Source organism: Xyrauchen texanus, chromosome 42 (assembly GCF_025860055.1).
Source record: "Xyrauchen texanus isolate HMW12.3.18 chromosome 42, RBS_HiC_50CHRs, whole genome shotgun sequence".
Classification (NCBI taxonomy): Eukaryota; Metazoa; Chordata; class Actinopteri; order Cypriniformes; family Catostomidae; genus Xyrauchen; species Xyrauchen texanus.
In genome coordinates, this window is record NC_068317.1 from 20326259 (window position 1) to 20342661 (window position 16403).

General features: G+C 41.7%; 1 protein-coding gene across 1 annotated transcript; it reads right to left on the bottom strand.

Moving 5' to 3' along the window:
* Positions 1 to 2656: 2656 nt before the first annotated feature.
* atp6v1ab (ATPase H+ transporting V1 subunit Ab) lies at positions 2657 to 10186 on the bottom strand. The gene is made up of 13 exons (XM_052114816.1): positions 10136 to 10186; positions 8415 to 8657; positions 8066 to 8203; positions 7823 to 7974; positions 7468 to 7630; positions 7272 to 7380; positions 5597 to 5719; positions 5393 to 5507; positions 5154 to 5217; positions 4812 to 5015; positions 3834 to 3928; positions 3533 to 3704; positions 2657 to 3326 (listed from the first exon to the last, which is right to left on the bottom strand). Exons 1-13 carry the CDS (start codon positions 10184 to 10186, stop codon positions 3261 to 3263), a joined length of 1695 nt encoding a protein of 564 aa, XP_051970776.1. The 3' UTR covers positions 2657 to 3260.
* Between the last annotated feature and the right edge of the window lie 6217 nt (positions 10187 to 16403).

Here is a 16403-nt window from a genome sequence, read left to right on the forward strand (position 1 = left end):
GTGATGGGGACACTACGTATACTGTAAAAAAGCACTGGCTTTCGGATGAACCGAGGCCCTGACCCTTTATGGACATTAAAAATCCCAGGGCACTTCTTGTAAAAGAGTAGGTGTCAGTAACTGGCAAAATTCCCCCATTGGCCCTTATCTATCATGAACTCCTAATAATCTGCATCCCTGAATTGGCTACATCACTCTACTTTCCTCCCAACCAACAGCTGGTGTGTGGTGAACGTACTGATGCACTACGGCTGCTGTCTCATCATCCAGGTGGATACTGCTCACTGGTGGTGGTTGAGGAGGTTCCCCCTATACTATGTAAAGTGCTTTGTGTGCCTAGAAAAACGCTATATAAATGTAAGGAATTATTATTAATTAAACCACTTTTACTAATCTCATTGACTGTGGCAACTGGAAAGACAGAACAAAACTTTTAACAAATCACTGGCTCAATTTGTTATCAATACACTCCAATCTGGAAAAATAATAAACTGCATCTATACACAATAACAATAAATCCTTCACACAAACCTGGTCCCCATTTTTTTATACTTAAACTGGAGAACTGATTCCTCTTTCCATATCACGATAAACCCATGACAACTTCAATGCTGCGCCCCTTTATTTTAGCCCAGCATATGTACAGCAATGGCCAAAAGTATTGGCAGTGACATACATTTTGTGTTTTGCAAAGTTTGCTGCTTCAGTATTTGTAGATAATTTTTTCCCATGTTTCTATGGTATACTGGAAAACAATGATAAGCATTTCATAGGTTTTAAAGGTTTTTATTGGCAAAAACACTCAATATATGCAAATAGTCAATATTTACAGTATTGACCCTTGTTCTCATAATATCTGCAATTCACTCAGGCATGCTGGATATCAGCTTCAGGGCCAAATCCTGACTGATGGCAATCCATTCTTGCCTTATTAGTGCTCAGAGTAGATCACAATTTGTGGGCTTCTGCTTGTCTACTCGCCCTTTGAGGATTGACCACAGGTTCTCTATGGGATTAAGATCCGGGGAGTTGCCTGGTGTGGTCATCCTTATGAGGACTCTCCATAGACATAATGATTTTTATACAAAATATAATTATATATATATATATATATATATATATATATATATATATATATATATATATATACACTCACCTAAAGGATTATTAGGAACACCATACTAATACTGTGTTTGACCCCCTTTAGCCTTCAGAACTGCCTTAATTCTACGTGGCATTGATTCAACAAGGTGCTGAAAGCATTCTTTAGAAATGTTGGCCCATATTGATAGGATAGCATCTTGCAGTTGATGGAGATTTGTGGGATGCACATCCAGGGCACGAAGCTCCCGTTCCACCACATCCCAAAGATGCTCTATTGGGTTGAGATCTGGTGACTGTGGGGGCCATTTTAGTACAGTGAACTCATTGTCATGTTCAAGAAACCAATTTGAAATGATTCGAGCTTTGTGACATGGTGCATTATCCTGCTGGAAGTAGCCATCAGAGGATGGGTACATGGTGGCCATAAAGGGATGGACATGGTCAGAAACAATGCTCAGGTAGGCCGTGGCATTTAAGCGATGCCCAATTGGCACTAAGGGGCCTAAAGTGTGCCAAGAAAACATCCCCCACACCATTACACCACCACCACCAGCCTGCACAGTGGTAAAAAGGCATGATGGATCCATGTTCTCATTCTGTTTACGCCAAATTCTGACTCTACCATCTGAATGTCTCAACAGAAATCGAGACTCATCAGACCAGGCAACATTTTTCCAGTCTTCAACTGTCCAATTTTGGTGAGCTCTTGCAAATTGTAGCCTCTTTTTCCTATTTGTAGTGGAGCTGAGTGGTACCCGGTGGGGTCTTCTGCTGTTGTAGCCCATCCGCCTCAAGGTTGTGCGTGATGTGGCTTCACAAATGCTTTGCTGCATACCTCGGTTGTAACGAGTGGTTATTTCAGGCAAAGTTGCTCTTCTATCAGCTTGAATCAGTCGGCCCATTCTCCTCTGACCTCTAGCAACAACAAGGCATTTTTGCCCACAGGACTGCCGCATACTGGATGTTTTTCCCTTTTCACACCATTCTTTGTAAACCCTAGAAATGGTTGTGCGTGAAAATCCCAGTAACTGAGCAGATTGTGAAATACTCAAATCGGCCTGTTTGGCACCAACAACCATGCCACGCTCAAAATTGCTTAAATCACCTTTCTTTCCCATTCTGACATTCAGTTTGGAGTTCAGGAGATTGTCTTGACCAGGACCACACCCCTAAATGCATTGAAGCAACTGCCATGTGATTGGTTGATTAGATAATTGCATTAATGAGAAATTGAACAGGTGTTCCTAATAATCATTTAGGTGAGTGTATTTATATATATATTTATATATATATATATTCAACTTAATTGCATTACAAATACAAGAATTTGATTACATTATGAAATGTTTATATATTCAGCTCAGTTATTCCTTCTGCATCAGCAGGAGTTTTAGTAATTTAATGATTAAAAAACCCAAGAATACTGTAAGTCAATAGTTACATTAAAGTTGCTTAATTTAGGTAACTACCGAAAGTGAACAACATTCAAATTGAACTAGTAGTCCCCAACCATACACACATACTGGAATTCACAACTAGTAAATTAATCCTTTTTATTATTTTTTTCACATGACTTAAACACATTTACATGAGAGTAATGAAGAGTAAAATGTACTGCATCCTCATTTACAAATATACAGGACAATACTGAAATAAACAGCCATAATGAAAACATCCATGTAAACAAACATAAAAAATGTTGGCAGCCATTAAAACTGTAAATATACAAGAAGTAATTATAGTGAATCTCTTATGTCATGTCTTTCAATCTTCTGTACAGATAAAAATAAAAATATAACAAAAATTACATCAAATTATTTAATAACATATAAACCTCTATAGAGAGGATGATCTGTGAAATATAAACAAGAGATGGGCAGAGCAAAGGTTTTAAGGGCAAAAGAACAGATCACACACACACACACACACACACACACACACACACACACACACACAAATATCTTGTATTTGAGAAACACTAGTGCACATCTATAACAAAACAATAAATAAAGCAGTCGAATGTTGTCTACTGAAAGAAGAAAAAGTACATTGTACACAAGCTGTTTGTTTGTGTGTGTGTGAGGGTGGTTGCTGCCCTTCCCTGAGAATGAAAGCTGAGACAAGAAACCTTAGTCCTCAAGTGTACGGAAGGCATTCTACATGTCTTCATGGAGCTGGGCATAGTCGGCTTTGATCTTCTCCTCACCCTCTTTAACAGGGTCCTGAATGCAGGCAGACATTAGAAAAACAACATCTATTACTGTTATAGACTTTTATAAATAATAGAAAAGGCATAAACGTGATCAGATGTGGCTTGTTTATGACCATAAGGAATAAAGGTACTGACAATCCAAGATAACGATATTTTGGTGTATATTATGGAAGACTAAAACACAAGCAATTTTACATGCTGGATCTGGTTATATACCTTAAATTTCATGGAACTGATCTTGTAGAGGATTTCTCCCAAGTGTTCACGGATCATAGCCCAGGTGATCTTATTGTCGCTTTGTGCAGTGGTCTCCACTGCATGACGTGCCATGTCATAAAAGGCAATCATGTTGGACAAGATACCCACTGTCTTATAAAATGGACAGAACCTGAAATTGAATGGAGCTTACTGTTGGTAATCTTGGCTGGTGTCAAATTAAATTGTGAAAATGATAGTGTGAGCACAAGCTTCATGTGTATATAGTATGTGTATTACTAGGTAACAGTGTATTCACTACCTGTCATAAGATGTGTATCCATTTTGCTGGAGGAAATCATCCTTGATCAATTTGGCAACTTCCAGAGTGATCTTATCAGTTTCAGCCAATGAAGCCTTAAAAACAAAATGTAAAAAGCATGTTTCCCCACTGAAGAACATCCATAATATAACTACAGAAACAATTCTATAAATAAATAATGAACAAAAATTAACCAGGGCTTGAGGCAAAATGACACCCAAAGTAACAAATAATTCCCCAGATATTTAAAATGTGGAAAAATCTTTTTTTTAAATTCTATTACATTTTTAACACATAGCATTTACTATACTTAATATTATTATATTCTATTGTTCTTTTATATACAGTACTGTGCAAAAGTCAAAAGTCACATAAGGTGTTTCACAAAATAATTTGTTGGTTCTATATCTTCAGTTTAGTGTGTCAATAGGAAATATAATTGTTAGACTCCCAAACATTACTATAGCAAATATAAAAAATTATATTAGAGGAAGAGGGAGCTCTGCAACAGATGTCATGGTCCCCACAAAGCCCCCTATTGAACATTGTGTCAGTCTGAGATTACATGAAGAGACTGAAGTAATTGAGACAGCCTAAATAGATTGAAGAACTGTGGTGAATTCTCCAAGAAGCTTGGAACATCCAATCTGCCAACAACCAAGACAAACTGTGTTCAGGTGTACCTAGGAGAACTGGGGCTGTTTTAAAGGCTTTTTTATGTTTACTGGACTTTGTATGACATTTGTATTTTTGTATTTGTTGTTAATGTGACTTATATATTTAACAGCCACAACCTTAGAATTTGATTCAGTGATTCAACTGAAGTTTAAAGGCGTAAACCTGTGTTTTTATCTCTAGAAAAAAAAGAAAATGCCAAATGCTCAAAAACAATTCCAGGGGGCAAATGTTTCCCGTTAATAAAAAGATAATTTCTAATATTGGCACAAACAGTAAACATGTTTGCACACACAAGCTCACCTTGCCCACAAGCTGAACAATCTCAGCCAGGTCCTCCTCTTCCTGCAGGATCTCTTTGGCTTTGGTACGCAGTGGCACAAATTCAGGAAAGTGCTTGTCATAGTGCTCGTCCAGAGCTCTTGTATACTTACTGTAACTGATGAGCCAGTTCACTGAGGGAAAATGCTTTCTCTGAGCCAGCTTTTTATCCAGACCCCAGAAAACCTGATGCACAAAATGAAATAAAAAAGGGGACAATTCAGAGAATATTTATTTCTGGAAGAGAATGGATACATTTTTTTTGTTATCGTACTACATGTTGCTGTGTGTAACACTTACATTGGGAAAGAAATATTCACTTACTTGTACAATACCCAGAGTAGCGGAAGTTACAGGATCTGAGAAATCTCCACCAGGGGGAGACACACTGCCATTAAAACAGAACACACTTTACCAAGTAGTAGTAATAGGGCAGTTACTCATATCTCTTAATGTTCATTCATAAAACGAAACGCAAACAAGCAAAGAATGTAAAAGAAGACCGAAGGGGGACAAAAGCGATGAGTCAAATTTTCTGTTGGCTGTCTGACAGGTCTACTTACGCGCCCACAATGCTCACACTGCCCTCTCTCTCTGGGTTACCCAGACATTTAACTCTGCCAGCACGCTCATAGAATGAGGCCAGTCGAGCCCCAAGATAGGCAGGATAACCGCTATCTGTGAATGCAAGCAACTCAGATTTATTTACTTTACGCTCCAGCACCAGTTACACATAAATTCTTTAGAGATGGTCACAGCACACGTACCAGCAGGCATCTCAGCCAGACGACCAGAAATCTCCCTCAAAGCCTCAGCCCATCGAGAGGTTGAATCAGCCATCATGCTCACATTGTAACCCATGTCTCTGAAATACTCCGACAGTGTGATTCCTGAAAGTAGATACATACCCATTTATGATGTCAACATAATCACCAGATTTAATCCTCATGTTCTGTTGAGATTGACTTCACTGATTTAATATTAGGGGAGCTCTAGGGACCCCAAAGGTGTAGGCTACATATAAATATAACAACAGTAGATATTAACATCAAATTACCATCATATTATTCCTTCAAGTTATTTTAATATGATCTTCTGATCACATAAAACACAAGTAGGCAGATATTATCACCTGTTTTACCAAAAGTACACACACAACAACAAAAAAACACAATAAAAGGGCTCCAGAATCGAAGCATGTGAAAATTAATTACATTTATTCATGTTTCAGATCATTACACAAACATAAGGTAATATTTTTCATATAGGACATTGGAAGCATATCAAGCTGAAGTTGTGTTATTTGTTATGAAGTCATGCATCAACCAGATGCTTCAATGTTAAAGGGATAGTTCACTCAAAAATGAAAATTCTCTCATTATTTACTCACCCTCATGCCATCCCAGATGATTTTGACTTTCTTTCATCTGCAGAACACAAATTAAGGTTTTTAGAAGAATTTTTAAGCTCTGTTGTTCCATACAATACATAATGCAAATGACTGCTGGCTGGAACTTTGAATCTCCTAAAAGCACACAAAGGCAACATAAAAGTAATCCATATGACTCCATTTGTTTAGTCCATGTCTTCTTAAATGATATGATAGGTGTGGTTGAGAAACAGATCAATATTTAAGTGTTTTATTACTATAAATTCTCCTCCCTGCCCAGTTAGTGCCGATATACACAAAGAATGCAAATTGCCAAAACCAAAAGAAGAAAAACTTTTATTAGAGAAGAGCGCTTAGGAGGGCTGTTTGAAAGTGGAGATTTATAGTAAACATCATATTGCTTCTGAAGACGTGGATTTAACCACTGGAGTCATATGAATTCACTTTCATTGAATGGGCCTACAGAGCAGAAATATTTTTCTAAAACATTTTTTTTATGATCAGCAAAAGAAAGTCATACTCATCGGGAATGGCACGAGGGTAAGTAAATGATGAGAGAATTGTAATTTTTGGGTGAACCATTCTTTTAAGTGAATTGTTTTGGTGTGTTATCAGACAGAAGCAAACGTGTAGAGGGGAAGGGCAGGGACACAAGTGTGCAAATTTCTCAATGCGGTGGCCAGAACTTTGAAGCTCAAAAAACACATAAAGTTAGCATAAATGTAATCCAGTGGTTAAATTCAATGTATTCTGAAGCAATAGGATAGTTGTGGGTGAGAAACAGATCAATATGTCAGTCCTTTTTTACTATAAATCACCACTTTCAATTCCACCTTCTTTTTGCTTCATGCATATCGCCACCTACTGGTTGGGGCTGATCAAAGGTGGAGATTTATATTAAAAAAGCAGTGAGATATCCTTCTAAAAGTCTTAATTTGTGTTCTGCAGAAAAAATTAAGTCATACACATCTGTGATGGCATGAGGGTGAGTAAATGATGAGAGAAAAACTGCTGACTATTTCTTATTTTGTTGTTCAACAATCTCAACATACCTGTGTAAATGGAAGCTTCTCTGGCAGCCACCGGCATGTTGGATGTGTTAGCAACCAAGGCCGTTCTCTTCATGATGCTCTCCACCTTACCATCAACTTCCATGGTCAGCTATAGGGCAAGAGAACTGTCAATCACCCAATCACCAATCACAGTTTATGTGCTGTGTCAATGGCTATTACAGCTGATGCTATTTACCTCAGGGAAATCTCGGAGTACTTCTGACATCTCATTACCACGTTCACCACAACCCACATAGATGATGACATCACTGTTAGAGTATTTAGACAGAGACTGAGAGATCACGGTTTTACCACAACCAAAAGCACCGGGGATGGCAGTGGTTCCTCCTTGCACACACCTGTTAAAAATAAATAAATAAATCACACCTGAATAATCTGTTGAACTTCAAAGTCATTTAAAAGTACACAAACAATAAAACAAAATCACATGCACAAGCTGTGTTTATCCTACTGTGCTACTCATACTACACTTGAACACAGTATGCAGTATGTTAGCATGTGATTTTGAACACAGCTGAAGTGTGACTCACGGAAAGAGGGCGTCCAGTACTCTCTGACCAGTCAACAGAGGATGATTTGCAGGAAGTTTCTCAGTGACGGGTCGGATCTGACGCACTGGCCACACCTGCATCATGGTGAACTTCTCCTTCACCTCCTCAAATTCCAACTCCAACACCACATCCTAACAAACACACACACATACATACACATTGACTCCAGTGTCATGTAACACTTACTGTTCTTCCAAAAATACAACCTGTTAATTGGCTTACCGAAACATCGTAGTTGCCAGGTGGCGCCACATAAGTAACAGTACCCCGACTTCTTGGAGGCAACATTATTTTGTGCTTTATAAGAGAGTTTTCAAACACCATACCATAGATATCACCACCAGTAATGTGACTGCCAACCTGTGATGGACAAAGAGACAAGAGTTCAAATTCATCAATATTTTAATTACCAGTCTGACGCCTGTGATGTTAGTGTACTTTTAAATGGGTCATATCATCATTTCTTTTTATTTAAATTTCCCACTTATACAGTTCATAAAAAACCCCTTTTGCATGAACTTTAACACACCAATAATTCATAACATTAATAAAATAAAAATCATTCACTTACACGCAAGTTCTTAGATGGAGAGAAGTCCCATTTCAGATCACGGTTAAGGGCACCGATGTTGACTCCTCTGGGAATATAGATACTTTTGGTGAGGTCATTAATGTCTTTGAGGGGACGCTGAATACCATCAAAGATGGAGCCCATGATTCCTGGTCCTAATTCCACAGAGAGTGGTTTCCCTGTGCGCAGGACAGGATCACCAACGGACACACCAGCTGATGATAGCTCAAGAAAGCTACAATACTATTTTACAGATTATACACACTGTTATACATTACAGCTAGATGAAAAATTGTGTATGGGTAAGAATTGACAGAGATGATCAACAATTTAGATTTTATTTAAGTGTATGTATTGTTAGCATAATTAAGCTGGCGCCACACTAGCACACCCGGCTTGCTTGAAACAATTGTTCTGTCACTGGGCCGGCTCTTGTGTTCTTGTCATGTGACCAATGAGCTGCTTGTTTTACTGAAGAACTGACAAGACGTTAAACTGAGTCTGTTTTTATTGAACGTAACTTCTTTACTGACCGAAAGCTACATATGGACATACGTGTTCTATGGCAAGCCTCAAGGGTATAAATACACAATCATGCATTTTCCCAAGGTAAAGTTACTCCATGAATCACAACCTGAAGCGTATTCACACCTGGCTCGTTTGGGCCATTTGTATGGCCTGGTGTTAGAACCTGGTGTTTTCTACCTTGGTTCAGTTCGAATAGGCATTTATGAAAACAACAATCAGACTGCACAAAAACAATCAGCCCGAGACCACCTGGAACGAGAAGAAATCTGTAGGTCAGCTTGTCACTGTAATTCATCATCAAAACGTGGATATACTGGCTATATTAGATATAGGTTGATCTTCACGATTGCTTCTCTCTTTTGGATAGCAGCAGAACAGACACAGGCAAAAACGTGGTTCACTCTTTCTGTGAGTATATGAGTGTGTGCAAGGGTGCATGTGCAAGAGTGAGGAAGCTATGTGACCGTGAGAACAGATACTTTTCAATACAGAAATAATGCAAAAACAACTAATGATGGATAAAATTCAATCAATCAGATGCACAGTTAAAAGTCTAAACCTGCCTGCCGCACCTCCACTGTTGCCTTCAGTTGTCCAGCTACCAGCCACCTATCACAGATGTTTCACCCCATTAATCCCGGTATATCTCCTGGTGGTGGGGAAGTGGTCAGGGATGTCTCCCTGCCACCCCCACAGCTGGACACCGGATCCTTTCCATTGCCTCTCACAGAGGGGACAATCTCCTCTTTACCATACCAGAGACAAATTTCCAGGGCTTAGAAGAGTGTCAAAGGTGGATTTTATTAGACAATTTAGCCTGACCTGGGGTATCTTCCACAGATCAGCCCATCCTAAATCTCTATTAGATGCACCTTCTCATACTGTCAAATGGCCTTGTTACTGCTGGCTGACTGCTCGAATCATATACCATAGTCTGATGATCTCTCCCACAAGCTCACTGTGGCCTACTCGCACCAGCTCGTACATGGCAGCTCCTGCCATACTGGAGGCCGTCACCACTACAAGACATAATTAGTATGTCAGTAAACATACAGTAAATGAATCTTCAAAATGATTTGTGGACTGCCAAAAATGTCTTAAAACATGGGGTTCTGTGGTTACACAATAACCCAAAATGAGGAAAACACATTATGCCAAATTAAAAATGGCATGACATCTTGGTTCCTACTTACCAGGTCCAGATACACCATGTACATATCCAAACTGTCCCTCTTAGTCCTCATCTCGGATCTTGGGCAGCTTGGAGAAGTCCATTTTGAATGTGTCTGACACAAATTAGGTCAAAATGGAAAAAAGGTGTTTGGATAAATGATAGAAACAGCCAACATATTTGGACTTATCATTCTGTTACATCTCATAACAGAAGTTACAACATTACACGTCTGGACTTATCAAATATCTAATGGGCAGGCACAGAGGGAATCTGGGCACATATAAATCTGCAGAATTGCAACATACATTCCCAAAATTTCTACACATCCTCCACCCCTTGCATATTTGTTTATTACATATTTTGGCGTATTAGATGATGCTCTCAGCTAAAAATAAGAGTACAGTATTCTCAGCTCCATTTAACATATTTTACAATTCTGAAAATGTAAAAATTTGGGCTGGGCCTGCTAATGGGTCTTATCCAAGTACCACATTGGATTCATTAATTTATTAATATCCAGGTACACAATAAAACATGCTGAATATGTCTTTATCCTTGGTCAGTATCGTTTCAGAATAGTTTGTAGTAGTTATGCTATTCATAATTCTTTATATAACAAAACCGACTCTGTGGCCAATCTCTAGTGTGTTAAAAACCCCATTTATTCAACATTCATTGTGGGTCAACCGTAGAAACATTACCACATGACCACGGCACATGACACTGACTGTAAAACCGGGGGATCTGAGGATTGTCCCCCCCTAAAATATCATTAAAATGTGTATTGTAAATAATATAATGATATATTCTTAAAATAACTGTTTAAGAAATAAAATAATACAAATGCAATCGGGGCAATAACAAAAAAAACAATGGTGTCCCCTTCAAAAATTGCTCTTGAGAATTGATATGTTTATTATCCCCCCAACATTTTGATGAAATTTTCGCCCCTGCACCCGCATAATAACAATCCAGTACATGACACTGACAACTTCAAACTAACTTGGGACGGGTTTTTCCTGCATAGAGAATTACTAGGCGGCCGCCTCCGTCAAATTTTCGTCTATAAAACTCTGGTTGGTTTCTTCGTGGAAAACACTAAGAAGCTCGGTGGATTGTCATTTGTAACTACAAATCTCGGCAATAATAATAAAATAATTCCATTGACGAATAGTCGCTTGATGTCATTTAATATAACTTGAGATCATATAAAACTATAACGATGGAATCTATCAGTGGCTGATAGAAACACAGATCACAGCATGGCGATATATCTCCATTTCATCCTTAATTAAAGTTCATATAATATGGGAGCGTGCCATGTAAATAAACACAAACTCCAAAACTGTCATTCTCTGTGCGGTCAGAGCTGCTTCAACCAGTCGCGGAAGAGACACAATCTGAGTGGGAGTCGAGACCGGGAGAGATTTAAATTTCCACCGGCTGATGCGCACTCTAACACGGAGACACTCGTCTCTCACCCCCGCTGTCTGCAGCTCGCAACGTCATCATCATGAGAAGATCAATCTTATGTGAAAAATAACACTAAACTATAAAATAAAATGTTGTAATATAATATATATATATATATGTTTTGGATAGACTAGATTGACAAATGCTTATCAAAAATACAAAATAATTTACATTGTTCAGTGACTAAAATGTCAATATGACTAAATGTTACTAAAATATGACTAAATTAAATATACTACATTATAAATTAAATATAAACTACATTAAAAAGCCCAGACTTTGTCATCTAAAACTTGACTAAAAAAAAACTAAAAAAGGACATTTGACACAGGACTAAGACTAAATAAAAAAAAAACAGATGACAAAATTAACACTAGTATTCAGTTGCCAGGTCATTAGTAGTGTATTAACGCAAAGCCAATGTTTACATGTTTTTAAGGTCTCTTTTCTGATTAATATGGTACCACCTCCGCCTCAATTTGAGCCAGGAAAAACGCTGTTATGTGATCCATAATGGCACAATAACTCACAAAAGGACCAGATTTATGCCCCTTCATATTAAAGCCTCAAGAGGAACTAGTCTTACTTCCAGGTTTTGTGAGTTTACATCCCATGACGCTCATATGACATCTGAGATTACAAGGGACGACTGGGGTCCATTTGGTATTAAAAAATGTTTGCTATAGGATTAACAGCACTAATAATTAAGTAAATAATGACTGTGATAGGGAACAAAATTAGTAAATAGACATTCCAACCCCATTTGCATAAAAAATAAAGAAGTGTTCTTGCATTCAGATAAATTCTTCATGGATATGTGGTCTGCAAAAACCCACCACAGAGAGGGGCGCAGTTCTAACACGCAGTTATTAATTGGAAAACGGCTGCGTCTCAAACATGTGAGATTTCTACTCTTTTTAGTCATCAAAAATAAGACGAGAAAAAAACGTAAATGTATTTTAATGCGTTGAGCTTTTAAATGTAGCGGTTGTATTTTGCACTAGACACCGAGCAGCAAGATGCTGCATGATCATGTGATCATGATGGTGTTGACAGAATTTGACCTTTGCTGCTGATCCAGGATGATATCTGTATCTCACTGATTAAATCGAATCGGTTACCTAACGTAACCTCGGTTCTCTCTAGATGAGGGAACGAGTATTGCGTAAGCTAGCTTACGCTATGGGAAAGATTCATCTTTTCTGAGATATTGAAGCCAAAAAATTATCCTTAATTTTGTATCATTTGTCAACGCAGTGCAGCAACTGCAGACCTTGAGCGGGCTAGCTAGCGAGCTCATTGGTTGCTCTGCGGCAACTGCTGCAGCCTATAGACGAACTTGGGCGAACTCGCGTCCAATGAGAGGCGTCCGCGCGCATACTGCATCAAAGCCCGCCAAAATGGGCGTGGCTAGAGTGCATATAAGAGTAGTTCGTAGGCTGGAACCCTGGTTTTCATTGAATGAAGCGAAAGTCGCTCGTGGCGCGAGCACGGCCGGCTACGCAATACTCGTTCCCTCATCTAGAGAGAACAGAGGTTACGTTAGGTAACCGATTCGTTCTCTTACGAGAGGTTCTCTCGTATTGCGAAAGCTAGCTTATGCTACGGGAACCCATTGTCAACGCCATGCGCGCCAAGCATCCACTGCATGAGCCCCGGGGGTGGGGGGACCCGGGGGAGCCCTTGTGAGTGGGGAAATAATATCTGGGCCAGTGTGTGTGTAATACATAAGCACATAGTGGGAAGGGAACGACAGAGCGGCGGTGCCGGTCTGTGTGGAATGAGTCCCATCAGTGCAGCTCACCAGGGGAGCTGTAGCGTATTAAACCGCTAGTAGTTTTGCCTGCAGGGCGGGCACTTCCAGATTGTAAAATCTGACAAAGGTGGAGGGGGAAGCCCAGCCCGCTGCCACACATATGTCGTGAATGGAAATCCCGCTGGACCATGCCCACGATGAGGCCATGCCTCTAGTGGAGTGAGCCCTAATGCCCAACAGGCATGGCAGGTCTTTTGACGCGTATGCGGCAGCAATAGCGTCCACTATCCATCTAGACGGTGTCTGTTTCGAGGCGGCGAGACCTTTGGTGCGCCCTCCGAACGAAACGAAAAGCTGCTCAGAGCGTCTGAAAGAGGCGGAGCGCGCAGTATACAATCTCAGTGCTCTGACTGGGCAAAGGAGATTGGCGTCGCGTTCGCTATCGGATGCTGGCAGCGCCGATAGGGAAATGACCTGTGCTCTGAAAGGAGTACCGATCACCTTGGGAACATAGCCGTGTCTAGGCTTTAAAATGACCTTGGAGTCACTTGGTCCGAACTCAAGACACGCAGCGCTGACAGACAGCGCGTGAAGGTCTCCCACACGTTTGACTGATGACAGGGCAGTCAGAAAACGGTTTTGAGTGAAAGGTATTTCAAATCCACGGATTGAAGCGGTTCGAAAGGGGGGGGGCTTTCATAGTTTCGAGAACTATAGAAAGATCCCAGATAGGAACCGATAGGGGGCGCGGGGGGTTCATCCTTCTAGCTCCCTTGAGGAAGCGGATGACCAGCTCGTTTTTTCCCAGTGACTGGCCGTGCAGGGGTTCAGCGAACGCCGCGACGGCCGCCACATACACTTTGAGCGTGGATGGGGATGTGCCCTTATCCAGCAGCTCTTGTAAAAACACGAGCAGCGACGACACCCCACATGTCCGTGGGTCCAGGTCTCTGTCGGTGCACCATTTTGAAAACACAGACCATTTTGACGCATAGAGTCTTCTCATGGAAGGGGCTCTAGTGTGTATGATGGTGTTTATTACCCCTTCTGGCAGAGCGACGGGTAGTCGTTGATCACCCACGCGTGCAGCGCCCAGCGCTCTGGGTGGGGATGCCAGATCGTGCCGCGAGCTTGAGAGAGGAGATCTGCTCTCACTGGGATGGGCCACGGCGCTGTCAGTGACAGCTGCGTAAGCTCCGGGAACCATGTCTGATTCTCCCAACGCGGGGCTATGAGGAGCACCGAGTGACGCGTTTCCCTGATCCTCTGCATTACCTGTGGCAATAGCGAGACGGGAGGAAAGGTGTAAAGCGGGCGGTTGGGCCAGTCCTGGGCCAGAGCGTCCTCGCTTTTCGAGAAAAATATTGGGCAGTGAGAGTTCTCTTCTGACGCAAAGAGGTCTATCTCTGCTCTGCAGAATATGCGCCATAACTTCTGGACTGTTTGAGCGTGCAGGGACCATTCCCGTGGAGGAACATTGTCTCTGGACAGTCTGTCTGGGCCGTCGTTCAGGTGGCCTGGCACGTGCGTTGCCCTCAGCGAGCGCAGGTGGCACTGGGACCAACTCAGTATGCGTTTCGTCAGATGGAAGAGGTTCTTGGATCTGACACCGCCCTGACGGTTTAGGTAGGATACCACAGATCTGTTGTCCGAACGGATCAGGACGTGGTGACCCTGAATGACCGGGAGAAAGCGCACGAGCGCGTACTCGACCACTATCATTTCCAGACAATTTATGTGAAGGAGCTTTTCCTGAACTGACCATAGGCCAAAAACCGGAAAGCCCTCACAGACCGCGCCCCAACCCGTGTTGGACGCGTCTGTCGAGATGACTTTTCGGCGAGATACAGCTCCCATCGTCACTCCCCGCTGATACCATTCGGCCACTGTCCAGGGCTGCAGAGCTGAAATACAGGTCTGAGTCACCTTGAACGGCTGGCGGCCTATGGCCCAAGCCCGGCGAGACGCACGAGTGTTTAGCCAATGCTGAAGCGGGCGCATGCGCAGTAAACCCAGCTGAAGTACTGCTGCAGCTGAGGCCATGTAACCTAGCACTCTCTGAAATGTTTTCAGAGGTGTGAGGCTGTTCATCTGAAAGGACACGGCTAGTTGCTGAACACGGCGCGCGCGCTGTGTAGATAAGCGAGCCGTCATTGCCACGGAGTCTAGTTCTATTCCAAGGAAGGAAATTGCCTGACTGGGCTGTAGTGAGCTCTTGGTCCAATTGACTGCAAGACCCAAACTGTTCAGATGGCTGAGGAGAACTGTTCTGTGAGACAGAAGCTCTGTATGTGACTGTGCCATAATCAGCCAGTCGTCCAAATAGTTCAGAATTCGCAAGCCCTGACTCCGCAGGGGTACGAGCGCCGCATCCATGCACTTCGTGAAAGTACGGGGTGCTAAAGACAGAAGGACGGTGTATTGATAAACCTGGCCGTCGAAGGCGAATCTCAAGAATGGTCTGTGACGGGGATTTATCTGAATCTGAAAGTAGGCATCTTTCAGATCGAGAGAGATAAACCAGTCCCCCTGGCGCGTATGCGCGAGGAGTTTCCTGATTGTAAGCATTTTGAACGGTCTTTTTGCAAGCACCTTGTTCAAACCCTTGAGATCTAATATTGGTCTGAGGCCGCCGTCTTTCTTGGGAACAAGAAAATAACGGCTGTAAAACCCCGACTCGCTCAGCGAAGGCGGCACTTTCTCAATGGCTCTTTTGCACAGAAGGTTTGCTATTTCTGAACGAAGCATGCAGGCTGCTTCCGTGTTCACAATAGTTTCGAGCTGCGCTCTGAAGCGGGGAGGGCGGCGATCGAACTGTAGCAAATAGCCCTGTTTTATTGTGCTTACCACCCATTTGGATATCCCTGGGATAGCTTCCCACGCTTTGAAGCGTAACGCTAGAGGGTGAATGGCCAAATCGCCCTGATTGCTGCACACAGCGCGCTGAACAGAATGTGTGAGCGCGCTTACTGTGCTTATGCATGACTGCTCGCAGACAGCAGGGACAGGCTGTTCTGTGAGTGACTTCCCGATTGAGGTGAATGGGGAAAGAGTCACA